Source organism: Tursiops truncatus, chromosome 1, assembly GCF_011762595.2.
Source record: "Tursiops truncatus isolate mTurTru1 chromosome 1, mTurTru1.mat.Y, whole genome shotgun sequence".
NCBI lineage: Eukaryota > Metazoa > Chordata > Mammalia > Artiodactyla > Delphinidae > Tursiops > Tursiops truncatus.
In genome coordinates, this window is record NC_047034.1 from 36,116,503 (window position 1) to 36,135,298 (window position 18,796).

Genomic DNA, 18,796 nt, shown 5'->3' on the forward strand with positions numbered 1-18,796 from the left:
AAAGAATCCACCTTACAATGCAGGGGATGTGGGTTCGATCCCTGATCAGGGAACTAAGATCCCACACGCTGCAGGGCAACTAAGCCTACGCACCACAACTACTGAGCTCATGCGCCTCAACTAGAGAGACTGCATGCCACAAACTACAGAGCCCACAGGCCCTGGAGCCTGTGCACCACAACTAGAGAAGAGAAAACCTGCACGCAACAGCTAGAGAAATGCCGTGTACCGCAACTAAGACCCGACGCAGCCAAAATAAATAAATATTTAAAAAATTTATGATATTATGAGCCTTGCTAACGATCTCTAGAAAATATCAGGATATTTCTGAATATTTAACAATAGATTCGCATATGACTACTGCTAACTTCTGTGTAATTCTGGGTTTTAATAGTTGCTTTTAGAGTGTATTCTGCCATATATACTTCTATAAATATAAAGAGTGAGCTGGACATCAACCTGAATTTCAATTTTAAATTACTCAATACAGAAAAACAAAAAATAGCATAAGCAAAGTCAACTGACAAACCGTGACAAAAAAATTGCAACCTCTATCACAAATGAAGGGTAACTGGCTTCTTTAGAGAGTTAAAAATTCAAAGACCAACCCTCCCCCAACTTCCCAAAGTATGGGTAAAGGACATACACCCAGGTCACTCAAGAAAGAAAAGCAAATAGCCCACGAATATATGAAAAGATGCTCAATGGTTTTGTTTAGTTGAACCTCTACTATTATCTGCATTATTTCTTGGGTTTCTGGAGAAGAAATTTTTAAAGGAAAAGACCCCGAATAGCCAAAGCAATCTTGAGAAAGAAAAAGGGAGCTGGAGGAATCAGGTTCCCTGACTTTGGACTATACTACAAAGCTACAATAATCAAGGCAGTATGGTACTGGCACAAAAATAGAAATATAGCTCAGTGGAACAGGATAGAAAGCCCAGAGATAAACTGATGCACTTATGGTCACCTAATCCATGACAAAGGAGGCAAGAATATACAATGGGGAAAAGACAGTCTCTTCAATAAGTGGTGCTGGGAAAACTGAAAAACTACATGTAAAAGAATGAAATCAGAACACTCCCTAACACCATACTCAAAAATAAACTCAAAACGGATTAAAGATCTAAATGTAAGACCAGACACTATAAAACTCTTAGAGGAAAACATAGGCAGAACACCCTTTGACATAAATCACAGCAGGACTTTTTTTTGACCCACCTCCTAGAGTAATGAAAATAAAAACAAAAATAAACAAATGGGACCTAATGAAACTTAAAATCCTTTGCACAGCAAAGAAAACCATAAACAAGATGAAAAGACAACCCTCAGAATGGGAGAAAATATTTGCAAATGAAGCAACTTACAAGTGATTAGTCTCCAAAACATACAAACAGCTCATGCAACTCAATATCAAAAAAACAAACAACCCCATCAAAAACTGGGCAGGAGACTTAAATTGACATTTCTCCAAAGAAGAGATACGGATGGCCAAGAGCACATGAAAAGATGCTCAACATCACTAATTATTAGAGAAATGCAAGTCAAAACTGCAATGAGGTATCACCTCACACCCATCAGAGTGGCCATCATCAGAAAATCTACAAACAATAAATGCTGGAGAGGGTGTGGAGAAAAGGGAACCCTCTTGCACTGTTGGTGGGAATGTAAATTGATACAGCCACTATGGAGAACAGTATGGAGGTTCCTTAAAAAACTAAAAATAGAACTACGATATGACCCAGCAATCCCACTACTGGGCATATATCTTGAGAAAACCATAATTCAAAAAGAGTCATACACCACAATGTTCACTGCAGCACTATTTACAATAGCCAGGACATGGAAGCAACCTAAATGCCCATCGGCAGATGAATAGGTAAAGAAGATGTGGTAAATATATACAATAGAATATTACTCAGACATAAAAAGGAACAAAATTGGGTCATTTGTAGGGATGTGGATGGACCTAGTCATACAGAGGGAAGTAAGTCAGAAACAGAAAAACAAATATCATATATTAACACATATATGTGGAATCTAGAAAAATGGTACAGATGAACCTATTTGCAGGGCAGGAATAGAAATGCAGTCATAGAGAAGGGATGTGTGGACACAGTTGGCGGAAGGGAGGGTGGGATGAATTGGGAGATTGGGCTTGACACATATACACTACCATATGTAAAACAGATAGCTAGTGGGAACGTGCTGTATAGTGCAGGGAGCTCAGCTCGGTGCTCTGGGGTGACCTAGATGGGTGGGATGGGGTGGGGTGGAGGGAGGCCCGAGAGGGAGGCGATATATGTATACATATAGCAGATTCACTTCGTTGTACAGCAGAAAGTAACACAAAATTGTCAAGCAACTATACCCCAATTAAAAAAAAAAAGGAAGTAGCAATTAAATGCTTGGAAATAGGCCTTTCTTAGAATTAAAATTCTCCATCACAAGAAAAAATGTGTTTTGTTTTTTCCGGTAATGGAGTAGGTAGGTCACTGAGCAATATAATTAACAAATATCTGATGCCTGTGACTTTTTAATTACAAGATATCTGTGAGATTTTTTCCTATCACATCAGTTATCTATGGGAAATAGTGTATATATTAATGATGTCTAAAATATTATATAGCTAACTTGTATTATTGAGCAATGCTTTTCACCCCTGGCCTTACATTTTTCATCTGAAAAGCAGGGACTGGAACAACCGGTCTCCAAAGCTATTCCTAGTGCTAACATTCTAATTTCGTTTTGTTTTGTTTGACTTTTTATAGCCTTGAAAAGCCAAGAGGAAACAAAATGAATATGTGATCCTTATGAGAAATGCCCTCCTTTCTGTACTTGACTGGGTTCAGAATCCCTGTATTGGATGTGGCACCACAGTAATGCTCTTGAGGTAACAGCCAAGTAAGAAGGTCAATTTGCTGGCAGGTGCCTACCAGGTGAGAGTAGAGGTGGCAGAGCTCCCAGGACCAGCCTCAAAAAGGTGGCTTAACTATCCTGTTTAGCCATTCTCTTTCAGGTTTTCACAAACACCTAACCTGTAAAGCACCATGACAAGTGAAAGCCTCTTCTGAGAGCATTCACAGGCCCCTTCATGCTGCTACCCTCACCTCTGAAAAGCAAAATGTAAATATACCAATTTAGGAGGCAAAGGATCGTCTAGCATTGTTTTATTTAATGAAGTCCCCCTCGGGTTAATGACATCCACAGACACCTCCCTCCATCTTACCGCCATTCCTAAAGCTTACAGGAGAGCTACTACATAGCTCAAAACCTGGTCTACAGCCATATTCTCCATTCTCTTCTTATTTTCCTGTTGGCAGTTTTACAAAATCTTTAGGGGGAGTTGGAGGAACCACTAGTGTTTAAGCCCCTACTTCACTCAAAGCCTTGACTCTTGAGTTCTATTCCTTTCAGCACCTTAGGAAGTTCACAGTCCATATTCCCCCTTTGAACTCAGTCACTAAAATGATCTCAAGGCTAAGGGTTAGACAGTAGATCCACTTCATAGGTCAGCTTGCCATGCCTGATTTAGGAAAGTTTTCTCTGCAGACAGTTGTAGACAAATCCTTTCAGAGACAAATTCTGCTTGTTCCCAGTACCTAACATTATTAAAATCAAAACTTCTCAGAACTTTTCCAGCATTTGGTAAATCCATGCTGGGGAGGATTGGCAGAGACATGTTATATGCACTTGACAGCAATGCCCATTTATTTCATTCAGTACTTAACGGGTATTTGTTATGTACCTGGTATAGGTCTAGAACTGTCTCAGCACTGGAGATACAGCAAGAAAACTATCCCTGCCCCATGGAGCTAGTCCAGAAAAATAGGGAATAAGGCTCAAAGTCTTTCAAATGGAGCCTCAGTTGGGTCGAATCAAAGTAAGTTAAAGAAATCTATGTGAAAGTCTTCAATTATATTAAGAATGGCTTGATGAAACACAGGTATAGAAATTTCACTGGTTGAAATAAAATTCCAGTAAAGCCCCAGTTCTTGAATCTAATCTAGCATTTGTAACTAGTAAACCAAACGCTAGTCATATTTTTTTTCCCTTTTAAATTTTCTCATGAGAAATAAAAACTTACTTCCAAGACTAGAAATAGATGGGAAAGTTTTTTTGAACTTTATTCAGATATAAGTGACATATAACATTATGTACCAATAGTTACAGAGAACATAAATAGATCCATTTTAAGTGCCAACATTGAACCACAGAACATTTCTGTTATATCACTGTTTTATAACTATAAGAAATAACAGAAATGATAAGTCCCCCTCATTAAGTTTTCTATTCACTGTCTCCTTAATTGTACCTCCTTTAATTGTCATCATGGAGTGTCTGGATTTTATAATCCAAGACACTAAGGTGTTTATTTTATACATCACCTCCACACTTAGTATCTTGTATGCTAGCTACAAGAATCCAAACATTGTGTTGGTCTGGGAGGAAACGGAAATTCCATAGTTTGTTGAACCCAGAAAACCTTTAGTGCATCTCAGGTATAAAGTTGTTTAAATATATATAAAGTTCTATAATTGCAGAAGATGCATTTGAGGTTTACACAAAGAGCTTCCATTTCCTTACCATCCTCTCATACCTTAACCCTATGTGACACAGGTTCTATTCCCACCATTCTATGAACAAAAGAGCAGGTGATATACAGGCTGGCTTTTTAAAAAAATGTTTCTTTATCTGATTCCAAATGTAACAAAGGTCAATACAGAAAAAAACCACACAAAAATGAAATATAGATAAGCCTATGAACTGTTAGTTAATTTTGACTATTTCCAACTAATCTCTTTTTAAGTGTATCAATATACTATTTTGTTTTAATAAAAGTAATGACAAAAGGCACACACCGATTTGGAGTTTGCTTTTTCTACTTACGAATATACCATAGTTTCTCATATTTTTTTTTACACTGCTTGCTTCATAGAAATTCATTCCATAAAGCTGCCTGTCAAAAACTCATACTTCTGCTAGACATTTAAGAGTTTATATTTTGTTCAAAATTATACATCTTTGCTCCCAGCTCTGATGATATCTTTGGGATAAACTCTAAATGAAACTAGCAGTTTAAAAGTCATGTCCATTTAAAATTGTAACGCATGAGAAAGTTATGTAAACTAAAACTTTGAGGGTGCTTCCCCCCACCCCACCCCATCCCCAATATGTTTACACAGTGGTTGACTTTTTTATTCTTTGCTAGCTAATACGAAGAGAATGTCAGCTCCTTTGTTTGCTGTTTAATACTGGTCATGTTACTTTCCTTTCCTTTTACTAGTCATACAGGTTTACTCACAACTCTACAAATAAATCTTACTCATTCTTAATTTTCCAGCATTGAGAGATTGGTTCACCAGAAAAGTTGTCACTCATCAATTCCTACCCATCCCAACTCTAACGACATTCATTGCTTCCAGAAATATGGCACTTAATGCACCCTTGTCCTTACCCTTTTCATGCATGTATATGTCATCTTCAATAAAACATTTAGTCGTTCGAAGGCAAGACCGTAGAGTTGAGGCCCAATATGCTAATGGCCCGGTGTTGTTTAATAATTTACCTTCCCAGGGGTGCTCTCCTGGGAATACAGGTGAGACTAATTGACTTTAGCAGTTGGGAGAGCAACAGCCAAACCTTCCACGTTTTTCAAATCTATCAGGCCATGAGAGGCTTCAGTAGCAGAGGCTCAACCACGGAAATCTCAACTATTGTCCCGAATTATGCCTGACTAATGCCAAAGATTGAGCAAGGGCCCAGGTATCCGGACAGTCTGGATTGCCCCAGGTCCAGACTGGAGTCCTGAGGGGTGTCTGCCCCACAGTGACTCACTGCCTGGGCTCTAGGTTTCTGTCTTCAGCTCGATGCGTTTTATCCTTTAATCTAGCGTTCCGGAAAACTGACAATGCTGACCTCGCCAACGCTTGCTTCCTTTCCGCCCTTCCTGCATAGGGTGGTAACAGTCTTTACGAACAGGCGGTGAACAAGCCATTTCTCGCAAACCGCAGCTGTACTTCCGTGTAGGTCCGAAGAAGGAGGAGCCAGGTACAGCCAGGGTCTAAGAGTGAGGCGTAGAGCGGCCCGCGCGCAAGGACTCTTAGACTTCGGCAAGCGCCACGCCCCGCCTCTCCAGGCCTAAGGGCCACCCCCAACACCGAAGCCCCGCCTTACAGCCCGCCTATTGGCCCGGCAGGCCCGTCCATAGAGTCACTTCCGCCCTGGGTACGGCCCAGGCAACGCCCAGCTACGAGACCGCGTTTGACGGTTTGTGACTGTGCGGATTCTTGTCTCTGGTAACTGGACTCAGAAAGATCTCTGCTGAGCTGTTTCAGGTTTCTCGCTGATCTCCCGAAAATGACGGCGCCTTGCTCCTCTCGCAAGGCATCCCCCTACCGCTCCGAGAGTCCATTTTCTTCTAGGTGCTTCGTTGGGATTCTTTTGGTGGCGCTACTGCTCCTGCTTCCCATATCCTCCGGTAGGAGCCTGGAGAAAGTGTCCGCACAGGCGGCGAACTGGAGCGGGTGGGGGGTGAGGCAGGCCGGGTCGCGGGGCAGGCCCGCTGGAGCCGAGGGTCGGGGGAGCTTTGCTTGGTGGCTCGGGGCGGAGGCGCGGGGCTGAGTCCACCCAGGGTCGTAAGGAGTTAGGGTAGAAGGCGTGGCCAGACTGTCCCCGGCTCGTACTGTGTGGGGACCCCGGGGGGTGGTGACCACGTAGTGGCCGAAGAGAAGGCTTGCTTGGTGGCGTGGCTGGGGTTTACCCGGGGCCAAGCTGGGTCTCTAGCAAAAGCTTGCAGGGTGTTTCCGGGACTGATCCGGTGGATAAGGGAGCGCCAAGCCGGGGCTGGTGGTGACGACTTGCTCTTGAGTTGCCCAGGTGCCTGGGGATGTTGCTAGGCTGGTGCTGTGCTCGTGGGGAGAGTTTGCCCTGTGTTCCCTGGGCGGGATGACGCCTTGTGCCCTGCTGGGCGTGGTTAGGGGAGCCCAGGCCAGGTGTACGCAAGTGTGTGGCCAGCGCTGCCGAGCCGAGTGTGGGACAAGGAAGCTTACTGCTTGCTTTAAGTGGGCCTGCGGAGCAGATGTTGTGCCTGTAGCACTCCGGTGAGAGCAGGCTCTGGGAGCCTGGGATTTAGAGGGTTTGAAAGCGGGCAAGGTGCTTTTTGTAAATAAAGTTAACAGGAAACTTGGTACTCGAGATCGTATTGATATTGATTTGCAGGTTCTTCTTCTTTTTTTTTTTTTTCTTTGCAATAGAGTTATCTTCCTGTTCTCATCCAATAGACAATATTCAGTTCTATTACCGAATGGCTTTTTGGCATTGCTTTCCTTCTTTCTGAAGGTTGGGTCATGTTTGAGGGGCTATCCGAAGCAACCTAAAAAACACTGGTAGCCAAATCTACCGAAAAATGAGTATCCTAAGAAGTGAACCAGAAATGGTGGTAGTCTGGTTTTCTCCTATAGCTCATAAACTAAACCTGAAGCCCAACCACTAGGTTTGTTTCATGTTTCACAGAAAGCACTTTTTTTTTTTTTTTTTTTTTTTTTGCAATACGCGGGCCTCTCACTGCTGTGGCCTCTCCCGTTGCGGAGCAACAGGCTCCGGACGCGCAGGCTCAGCGGCCATGGCTCACGGGCGCAGCCTGGCATGTGAGATCTTCCCGGACCGGGGCACGAACCCGTGTCCCCTGCATCGGCAGGCGGACTCTCAACCACTGCGCCACCAAGGAAGCCCCACAGAAAGCACTTTGAAGTACATATATTCTAAAAAAAAGGCATGCTTATTGTATAAAACAACCATTTTTAATACTTTGGTAGATTTCCTTTTGTCTTTATATGTACATATGTTTTCATGCCCAAGTTATTTTTAGGATCCTATTACATATACGGTTTCATTAGCAGCATTCATTCAACAAATACTTGCCTTCTATATGCCAGGTCCTGTACTGGTCCTGAGGATGCACTGGTGAGCAATAACACACCATTCCTATTTTCATGATCCTTATTTCACTATTTGTCTGTCTGCCTACACACATGAATATATGCAGGGACTGTGTTTTGCTCACTGCTCTACCCCCAAGTGCCAGGCACACATTAGGAAATCAAATATTTGCTACAATTTATTGGGAGTGGTAGGCAGTAGCCAAAACATAATACTAATGAATATGTTATAACCCAAGAGAAGTACCCAGGAGGAAAGGAGCATGATTCTCTGACAGCATTTAACAAATGACTGGTGGAAGGGAAGACTTTTCTGTTCATTGAACAAGCCAAACTCTGCCACTTTGCCTTCTGTACTTGCTGTTCCCTTGGTCTTGGGACATTCTCCTGCCTCTAGCATAGTTTGGCTCCTTCTTATTCTTCAAATTCACTTGTGATATTACCTTCTCAGAGGGACCGTCTCTGACCCACTATTTCCAGTAGACACACATGTTCCAGCTCAATTACCCCACTAACTGGTAGTCACTCTCCCAAACTGTTTTCTGTTCTTTCCTTACTAGAATGCAGAGATCTTGGCTGTCTTGTCACACTTGTGGTTGCCTAAGTGTCAACACTCTTGTATAACTCTCAAGTACCAGAAAATTAAAGGTAACATTCGGCTGGGGCTTAGAACCCAGGAAAAACTTCTCTTGCATGGAGGAAGCAAGAGAGCCATGCTTAGGATGGCCTTTCTTTGGTGCCTAAAAAGCTAAGGAAGGAGCAACTGGGGGTCAATCTATCTTCTCCTGATAGTAGAATCCTCAGGTCTCACCATACTCGTCTTGCTTATTACGGATCATTTTAAAAGTTTATTTCTATGCCAGAGAGGTGTGGGGATGGAACAGCAGTGCTAACAAGAAATTAAAAGGAAATTTTTAAAGAATAATAATGTTTAGAATAGGCTTAAAGCTAGATGTTGAAGGATATGATGAGAACTATTTAAAATAGAGGAGGGCTTCCCTGGTGGCGCAGTGGTTGAGAGTCCACCTGCCGATTCAGGGGACGCGGGTTCGTGCCCCGGTCCGGGAAGATCCCACATGCCATGGAGCAGCTGGGCCTGTGAGCCATGGCCGCTGAGCCTGCGCGTCCGGAGCCTGTGCTCCGCAACGGGAGAGGCCACAACAGTGAGAGGCCCACGTACCAAAAAAAAAAAAAAAAAAAAAAAGTAAAATAGAGGAAAATAGAGGGATTTCCCTGGTGGCGCAGTGGTTAAGAATCTGGGACACGGGTTCAATCCCTGGTCTGGGAAGATCCCACATGCCACGGAGCAACTAAGCCTGTGTGCCAAAACTACTGAGCCTGCGCTCTAGAGCCCGCGAGCTACAACTACTGAGCCCGTGTGCCACAACTACGGAAGCCCGTGCACCTAGAGGCTGTGCTCCTCAGCAAGAGAAGCCAACGCAATGAGAAGCCCGCCCACCACTACGAAGAGTAGCTTCTGCTCTCTGCAACTAGAGAAAGCCCGCTCGCAGCAACAAAGACCCAATGCAGCCAAAAATAAATGAAAATAAAATAAAAATTTAAAAAATAAAATAGAGGAAAATAGATAAATAAAATGAATAGCACGTATTGTGGAAGGTAACAAAACTAGAAATGGAGGAAAAACAAGGTGAGGTTTTAAGGCTGAAAGGTAAAATCAGGATAGGTGGGAAACATAGATGAGGTACAAATGCGAACTTACTATACTGGCAGGGAAAGTATGTGGATAAAATAAATATTTCACTGAAGCAGCTCATGAGGAGAAGGTTTTGTAAGTGGGCAGTGTGTGCTTGGGAGGCTTGCCATCTCAGAGGTAGTTGCCAAATGGTAGGGGATCACAGAAGGGACCAGTCTCATTCCTCCAGAATGGGTCTGCTTTTTGGAACAAAACCTACAATTTCCTTTTATGGGTGGTTTCTTCTGACTGTTTTAGGTCTTTTCTTTCTTCCTAATGAAAGAAGCCAAGATCAATAAGTGCTTACACAGTAGTTTCTTAGTTTCTTACTCTACATATTACAGTGTAGGGAGAACAGTCCTTATCTGGTCAGTTGCTAGGTTACATATACTGGGAGATATGAGACAAAAGAAATTAAGTGGTCAAATATTTCTCCAGTGCATAATGCTTTAAGATGATTATTTTCAATATTAGATTCATTATACTATATTCTTTACCATTGGTTTCTGTTTAACAGCAGTGGTTCTTTGAGAACCAAAGTTTTTTGAATAGCAGCTATGAGGGACATACTGTGTGAGGTGTTGTGGCCACATGGATGGATGGAGTCCACTGGTGAGCTGAGAGATCCGTGCAGAGGAGAGTCCAAGAGAAGGGGACTGGTCACTGCCTCCCCAGGAGAATCAGAAAGTACTTCCCAGAGGAGATGTTGAGTGGATTAAGTTAAAGAAGACAAGAGTTGAACAGGAGTTGCTCCTGAGCAGGAGGAAGGGTGTTCAGAGCAGAGGGAGCATTGTGAGCAAAGGCTCAGAGATGTGGCATGGCTCAGGGCAGTCATGGACTGCCTAGTTACCCTGTGTGGCAGCAGTAGAGCAAAGGAGGCAAGAGGAAGGCAGCGCTATAGATCACAGAGTGAATAATTGTGAAAAGAACAGGATAGGTAGCAATGAACAACCATCGTAATAAAAATCACCTGTTGTTTTTGGGCACCTTGACTTAGCAGAATGCAAATCTAAACTAAGGTTGCTTTAATTTCCCTAGGCTCAGTATAAGACCATTTCTTGAGGACTAAATTGCAGACAGAGTGTATTGGTGTAACCATGCAAGGGTTCCAGGTTAGAGACAGTGATGGGAAATGGTGTTGGCAGTAGAACTAGGCTGCCTGGCTTCACTCCTGGGTCTGGTACCTTCTGGGAATGTATTCTTAAGCAAGTTACTTCATGGCTCAGATTGCTCATCTTAAAGAGGGTGAAATAGTACGTAACTCATAGGATGTGTATGAAGAGTAAGTTAGTTTAAAAGGACTTAAAATATAGTTGGTACAGGTAGTGCTTAAATGTGCTATTTCCAAGATAATTAATATCATTTCTTTTGTTGTTAGAAACAAGTTCTGGGATCTTTCATACCATACTTTAGGAAAAAAATGTAACCAACAGGATTTGGAGTTCTCCTTTGAGAATGTTAAAATGCCATTTCTAGTCATAGCAGTATTGGAGAATGGGTTCAAATAAATAAACCACAAGTATTTTGACATTAAAAAAAAACTCTGATAAAGGGAAACATCTGTAACTAAAGCAATGGAAAAAATTTGAGGAAAGGCATACAAAAGCAAAGAAAAATGATGATTTGCAGATATCTCTGGAACAGGTTGGCTGAACAGTATAAAGAATTTGAATTTTGATCCAAGAGTTTATAGAACTGATAACAGTGCCCCTTCAGCTCTGGCGTCAGGAACTAGAAATGCAGTGAAGAATGAGACATGGTCCTCAAGAAGGTTACAGTCTCCTAGGGAGTACAAACAATGAACAATTACAGTATGAAAATTGCTATGAAAGAAATAAATTGGGGCTCATGAGGACATTTAACTGAATTTTTTGGGTGAGAAATGTTAGGAGCCTCCAGGAAGGAGTGGCATCTAAGATGAAACTGAAGGATGAGTAGGTGGGAGGAATGGCAGGGTCTCTGGTCAAAGCTGAAGTAATATGATGCAAGGAGGTCTAGAGTGCTAAAGTAAGTTGAGTAATTTAATGGGCACTACTAGTGGAATTGAATGTGGCTTAGAAGAGTATGCAAGAGTGAGCAGATATTAAAGCTCTGTTAGCCATGTCAAGGAGCCTTAGACATTATCATGAGGGAAGCAGGGAGCCGTTGAAACATATCTGACTTGGAAGGGCCTTGGTCCTAGTATCATATCAGTATTACTCTGGTGGCAGTGTGAAAATGAACTGAATGAAAGGTGGCAAGACCAGTAAGGAGACCTATTCAGAAACTCTTGTAGCAATCCAGATAAGAAATGATAGTGGCTTGAATTAGAAGTAAAGGTGGAAACGGAGAGAGGGAACAGGCATTTCAGTTGTGGAAAACATGTATCTTGTTTGCTGGCTTCATTATGTTATTTGAGATAGTGTGACACATTCCAAGTGGAGCTATGGGGAGGCAGTTGAACACATAGACTTGGTACCCCAGCTAAGATCTACGATGGAGAGAGGGATTTGGGAGGCAGCTCTCATCAGTTGTAATGATGTCATGAGAGTATACATTCTGACCTGGGGGGATTTGCAGAATGAAAATAAGGAGAGCTCGTAGAATAACTCATGAGGAACGTCACATTATGCAATCAGACAGAGAAGGAAGAGCAGCCAGAGGACAGGCTGAAAACCAGGCTGGTTTGCTACCTGGAAACCAAGGAAAAGAGCTTTTTAGGCACAAGAGAGCAAAGAGAAAATGAACAATAGCTCCAGATGTTACAGACAGGGTAATTAAAATTACTGAGGGAGAGAGTGCTAGGATGAATTTACTTAGAAGGAGGCTACTTAATTACTTCGAACATGATTTATGTGATTTTTTTATAGGCCTAGAAATGAGTGGAACATGAGAAATTAAATAAAATTTGAAAATAGGTTGTGTAGAGTGAGAAAAGGGGAAGTTTCGTCAGGTTTCATTGAGGTTCCGGTTTGGGTCAGAGACCATGATTTTCTAAAGGTACCACCTGGGCAGGGGTGTGGGTGTGTGCTTACGTCAGTTATTTTTATTTTTTGCAAGCAGGTAGAGAGTGCTTGCATAATTTTTGTAAGTGTACAGAAGGTGAACAGTTTTCTTGATCCATATTAGGGACTATTTCACCTTCCTGAAACTCATCTGGAAAATTGGGGAATTTTCTGAATGCAGCCTATCATATGATATAATGGCATCTGTTATTAAAGTGTAGCATTGCAGCCTAATAACAATTACATTTTAAATTCTCTAGAAAAAAACTCAGTCCATATACTATTTTTCTGATGCTGGGAATGTTTAGTTTGAAAATCCTCATAGGAAAAAAGAATTCAGTATTCTGAGCAAGAGAAGAAGATATTTGATTATAAAACAAGTATGATATTAGACCCAGTTATTACAGTATATAAAGCTTGTAATCAACTGATGGCCAAAGCAAATGTTCTAAACTGCACATTGTTGAAGGCATGTCTTTCGCGATGCATGTTATTGGGAAGAAATACTGCAAGTTAGTCGAATAGATTGAACCATCCAGTTGACATTTCTTTTTCCATACACAGCACTGTATGTGAGAGTCATATTAGGAATTCTCTCTTCTTTTATGCCTTCAAGATAGTTACTGAGGGCTTCCCTGTTGGCGCAGTGGTTAAGAATCTGTCTGCTACTGCAGGGGGCATGTGTTTGAGCCCTGGTCCAGGAAGATCCCACGTGCCGCGGAGCAACTAAGCCCCTGCGCCACAACTACTGAGCCTGAGCTCTAGAGCCTGTGACCCACAGCTACTGAGCCCACGTGCCACAACTACTGAAGCCAGTGCGCTTAGAGCCTGTGCTCTGTGACAAGAGAAGTCACCGCAGTGAGAAGCCTGCCCACTGCAACGAAGAGTAGCCCCCACTCGCCGCAACTAGAGAAAGCCTGCGCACAGCCCTGAACACCAAAAACAGCCAAAAATAAAAATAATAAATAAAGTAAATCAATTTATTTTAAAAAAAGACAGTTACTGAAATTGAATACATAAAACAAAGAACACTTGTGTAATTTAATCACATGCATGCTGTTACTTGATTTTTTTCTTGGTGCTTCCAGGATATTCTAGAATGATACGTGTTTTTATCTAAAATGGAATTATATAGCATTTCTAGCCCATTATTTCCTATTGTAAAATGAGAATGTATGGCTCAGGGTATTCAGTAAATTTAATGTTATTAATAAAATTCAACTCTTTACTAATCTTTTTAAAAAATGCTTTTAATAACTATGGCTCTTTGTTTGTTTTTTGCTTTTGCCTTGTTTTGGGCAGTTGATTGAGGAGCATTCATGTAACAAGATCAGCACAGTGGAAATGTTCAAAACATTTGCTAAATGCTGAAACAATTTCAGCACATGACGTAAATGAAATGTTGGACAGTGTATTGAGAGAGGAGTTTAGAATTTAGAATAAGATGTAAAATATTTCACTTGTTTAGACTTCTCTCTTGACCAGTCTCAATCTGAAGACCAAGATCCAGGGAGTAAGAAAGAAAAAGTTCCTCAGGGACCAGAATAGGTCTGTCTTCTTTCTCCTTAGGTTCTTTTTATTTTTTTAACAACTTTATTAGAGTATAATTGTTTTACACTGGTGTGTTACTTTCTGCTTTATAACAAAGTGAATCAGCTGTACATATACATATATCCCCATATCTCCTCCCTCTTGTGTCTCCCTGCCACCCTCCCTATCCCACCCCTCTAGATGGTCACAAAGCACCAAGCTGATCTCCCTGTGCTATGCGGCTGCTTCCCACTAGCTATCTGTTTTACATTTGGTAGCGTATATATGTCCCTGTAGCACTCTCACTTTGTCCCAGCTTACCCTTCCCCCTCCCCATGTCCTCAAAGCCATTCTCTACATCTGCGTCTTTATTCCTGTCCTGTCCCTAGGTTCTTCAGAACCATTTTTTTTCTTTACATTCCATATATATGTGTTAGCATACGGTATTTGTTTTTCTCTTTCTGACTTACTTCACTCTGTATGACAGTCTCTAGGTCCATCCAGCTCACTACAAGTAACTCAATTTCGTTTCTTTTTATGGCTGAGTAATATTCCATTGTATATATGTGCCACATCTTCTTTATCCATTCATATGTTGATGGGCACTTAGGTTGCTTCCATGTCCTGGCTACTGTAAATAGAGCTGAAATGAACATGTGGTACATGACTCTTTTTGAATTATGGTTTTCTCAGGGTATATGCCTAGTAGTGGGATTGCTGGGTCGTATGGTAGTTCTAATTTTAGTTTTTTAAGGAAACTCCATACTGTTCTCCATAGTGGCTGTATCAATTTACATTCCCGCCAACAGTGCAAGAGTGTTCCCTTTTTTCCACACCCTCTCCAGCATTTATTGTTTGTAGATTTTTTGATGATGGCCTTTCTGACTGGTGTGAGGTGATACCTCATTGTAGTTTTGGTTTGCATTTCTCTAATGATTAGTGACATTGAGCATCCTATCATGTGTTTGTTGGCGATCTGTATATCTTCTTTGGAGAAATGTCTGTTTAGGTCTTCTGCCCATTTTTGGATTGGGTTGTTTGTTTTTTTGATATTGAGCTGCATGAGCTGCTTGTAAATTTTGGAGATTAAACCTTTGCCAGTTGCTTCGTTTGCAAATATTTTCTCCCATTCTTACGGTTGTCTTTTCATCTTGTTTATAGTTTCCTTTGCTGTGGAAAAGCTTTTAAGTTTAATTAGGTCCCATTTGTCTATTTTTGTTTTTATTTTCTTTACTCTAGGAGGTGGGTCAAAAAGGATCTTGCTGTGATTTATGTCATAGAGTGTTCTGCCTATGTTTTCCTCTAAAAGTTTTATAGTGTGTGGCCTTACATTTAGGACTTTAATCCATTTTGTGTTTATTTTTGTGTATGGTGTTAGGAAGTGATCTAATTTCATTCTTCTCCATGTAGCTGTCCAGTTTTCCCAGCACCACTTATTGAAGAGGGTGTCTTTTCTCCATTGTATAGTCTTGCCTCCTTTATCAAAGATAAGGTGACCATATGTGCATGGGTTTATCTCTGGGCTTTCTATCCTGTTCCATTGATCTATATTTCTGTTTTTGTGCCAGTACCATACTGTCTTGATTACTGTAGCTTTGTACTATAGTCTGAAGTCCAGAAGCCAGATTCCTCCAGCTCGTTTTTCGTTCTCAAGATTGCTTTGGCTATTTGGGGTCTTTTGTGTTTCCATCCAAATTGTGTAATCTTTTGTTCTACTTCTGTGAAAAATGCCAGTGGTAGTTTGATAGGGGTTGCATTGAATCTGTAGATTGCTTTGGGTAGTATAGTCATTTTCACAATGTTGATTCTTCCAATCCAAGAATATTGTATATCTCTTCATCTGTTTGTATCATCTTTAATTTCTTTCATCAGTGTCTTGTAGTTTTCTGCATACAGGTCTTTTGTCTCCTTAGGTAGGTTTATTCCTAGGTATTTTATTCTTTATGTTGCAATGGTAAATGGGAGTGTTTACTTAATTTCTCTTCCAGATTTTTCATCACTAATGTATAGAAATGCCAGATATTTCTGTGCATTAATTTTGTATCCTGCTACTTTACCAAATTCATCGATTAGCTCTAGTAATTTTGTCGTGGCATCTTTAGGATTCTCTATGTATAGTGTTATCTGAGAACAGTGACAGCTTTACTTCTTTTCTGATTTGAATTCCTTTTATTTCTTTTTCGTCTCTGATTGCTGTGGCTAAAACTTCCAAAACTATGTTGAATAATAGTGGTGAGAATTGGCAACCTTGTCTTGTTCCTGATCTTAGTGGAAATGGTTTCAGTTTTTCACCATTGAGAACAATGTTGGCTGTGGGTGTGTCCTATATGACCTTCATTATGTTGAGGTAAGTTCCCTCTATGCCTACTTTCTGCAGGGTTTTTATCATAAATGGGTGTTGAATTTTGTTGAAAGCTTTCTCTGCATCTATTGACATGATCATATGGTTTTTCTCCTTCAATTTGTTAATATGGTTTATCACATTGATTGATTTGCGTATATTGAAGAATCCTTGCATTCTTGGGATCAACCCCAATTGATCATGGTGTAGGATCCTTTTAATGTGCTGTTGGATTCTGTTTGCTAGTATTTTGTTGAGGATATTTTCATCTATGTTCATCAGTGATATTGGCCTGTAGTTTTCTTTCTTTGTGACATGTTTGTCTGGTTTTGGTATCAGGGTGATTGTGGCTTGGTAGAATGAGTTTGGGAGTGTTCCTCCCTCTGCTACATTTTGGAAGAGTTTTAGAAGGATAGATGTTAGCTCCTCTCTAAATGTTTGATAGAATTCGCCTGTGAAGCCATCTGGTCCTGGGCTTTTTTGTTTGTTTGTTTTTGTTTTTTCTTTTTGCAGTACACGGGCCTCTCATTGTTATGGCCTCTCCAGTTGTGGAGCACAGGCTCCGGATGCGCAGGCTCAGCGGCCATGGCTCATGGGCCCAGCTGCTCTGTGGCATGTGGGATCTTCCCGGACTGGGTCATGAACCCGTGTCCCCTGCATTGGCAGGCGGACTCTCAACCACTGTGCCACCAGGGAAGCTCAGGTCCTGGGCTTTTGTTTATTGGAAGATTTTTACTCACCTTCTCAATTTCAGTGCTTGTGATTGGTCTGTTTATATTTTCTGTTTCTTCCTGGTTCAGTCTCGGAAGGTTGTGCTTATCTAAGAATTTGTCCATTTCTTCCAGGTTGTCCATTTTATTGGCATATAGTTGCTTGTAGTAATCTCTCATGATCCTTTGTATTTCTGCCGTGTCAGTTGTTACTTCTCCTGTTTCATTTCTAATTATATTGATTTGAGACTTCTCCCTTTTTTTTTGTTGGTGAGTCTCTCTAATGGTTTATCAATTTTGTTTATCTTCTCAGAGAACCAGCCTTTAGTTTTATTGATGTTTGCTATTGTTTCCTTCATTTCTTTTTCATTTATTTCTGATCTGATCTTTATGATTTCTTTCCTTCTGCTAACTTTGGGGGTTTTTTGTTCTTCTTTCTCTAATTGCTTTACGTGTAAGGTTAGGTTGTTTATTTGAGATGTTTCTTGTTTCTTGAGGTCGGATTGTATTGCTATAAACTTCCTTCTTAGCACTGCTTTTGCTGCATCCCATAGGTTTTGGGTCGTCGTGTTTTCATTGAGATTTTTTTCTAAGTATTTTTTGATTTCCTCTTTGATTTCTTCAGTGATTGGTTAGTAGTATATTGTTTAGCCTCCATGTGCTTGTATTTTTTACAGATTTTTTTTCCTAAAATTGATATCTAGTCTCATAACGTTGTGGTCAGAAAAGATACTTGATATGATTTCAATTTTCTTAAATTTACCAAGGCTTGATTTGTGACCCAAGATATGATCTATCCTGGAGAATGTTCCAGGAACACTTGAGAAGAAAGTGTATTTTGTTGTTTTTGGATGGAATGTCCAAAAAATATCAATGAAACCCATCTTGTGTAATGTATCATTTAAAGCCTGTGTTTCATTATTCATTTTCATTTTGGATGATCTGTCCATTGGTGAAAGTGGGGTGTTAAAGTCCCCTACTATGATTGTGTTACTCTCGATTTCCCCATGTATGGCTATTAGCATTTGTCTTATATACTGAGGTGCTCCTATGTTGGGTGCATGAATATTTACGATTGTTATATCTTCTTGGATTGATCCCTTGATCTTTATGTAGTGTTCTTCCTTGTCTTTTATAACATTCTATATTTTAAAGTCTATTTTGTCTGACATGAGAATTGCTACTACAGCTTTCTTTGGATATCCATTTGCATGAAATATCTTTTTCCATCCCCTCACTTTCAGTCTGTATGTGTCCCTAGGTCTGAAGTGGGTCTCTTGTAGACAGCATATATATGGGTCTTGTTTTTGTATCCATTCAGCCAGCCTTTGTTTTGGTTGGAGCATTTAATCCATTTACATTTAAGGTAATTATCCATATGTCTGTTCCTATTACCATTTTCTTAATTGTTTTCGTTTGTTATTGTAGTTCTTTTCCTTCTCTTGTGTTTCCTGCCTAGAGAAGTTCCTTTAGCATTTGTTGTAAAGCTGGTTTATGGTGCTGAATTCTCATAGCTTTTGCTTGTCTGTAAAGGTTTTCATTTCTACATCGAACCTGAATGAGATCCTTGCTGGATAGAGTAATCTTGGTTGTAGGTTCTT

At 40.8% G+C, this 18,796-nt stretch overlaps 1 protein-coding gene across 11 annotated transcripts in view; it reads left to right on the top strand.

Annotated features, from left to right (window-relative positions):
- The first annotated feature begins 6,238 nt into the window (after positions 1-6,238).
- The window catches only part of LOC101320517 (membrane cofactor protein-like), a 62,027-nt gene continuing 49,469 nt past the window's right edge, over positions 6,239-18,796 (top strand). For 4 of the 11 annotated variants that reach the window (XR_012330916.1, XR_012330917.1, XR_012330918.1 and 1 more), the window contains exon 1: positions 6,239-6,478. Coding sequence is in view for 8 of the 11 variants with exons in the window: in XM_033852814.2 (XP_033708705.1) it covers positions 6,358-6,478 (121 nt within the window). In the remaining 3 variants the exon portion in view is untranslated. The remainder of the gene's footprint in view (positions 6,479-18,796) is intronic. The other 7 variants (XM_033852809.2, XM_033852819.2, XM_033852834.2 and 4 more) reach the window with 2 other exon arrangements.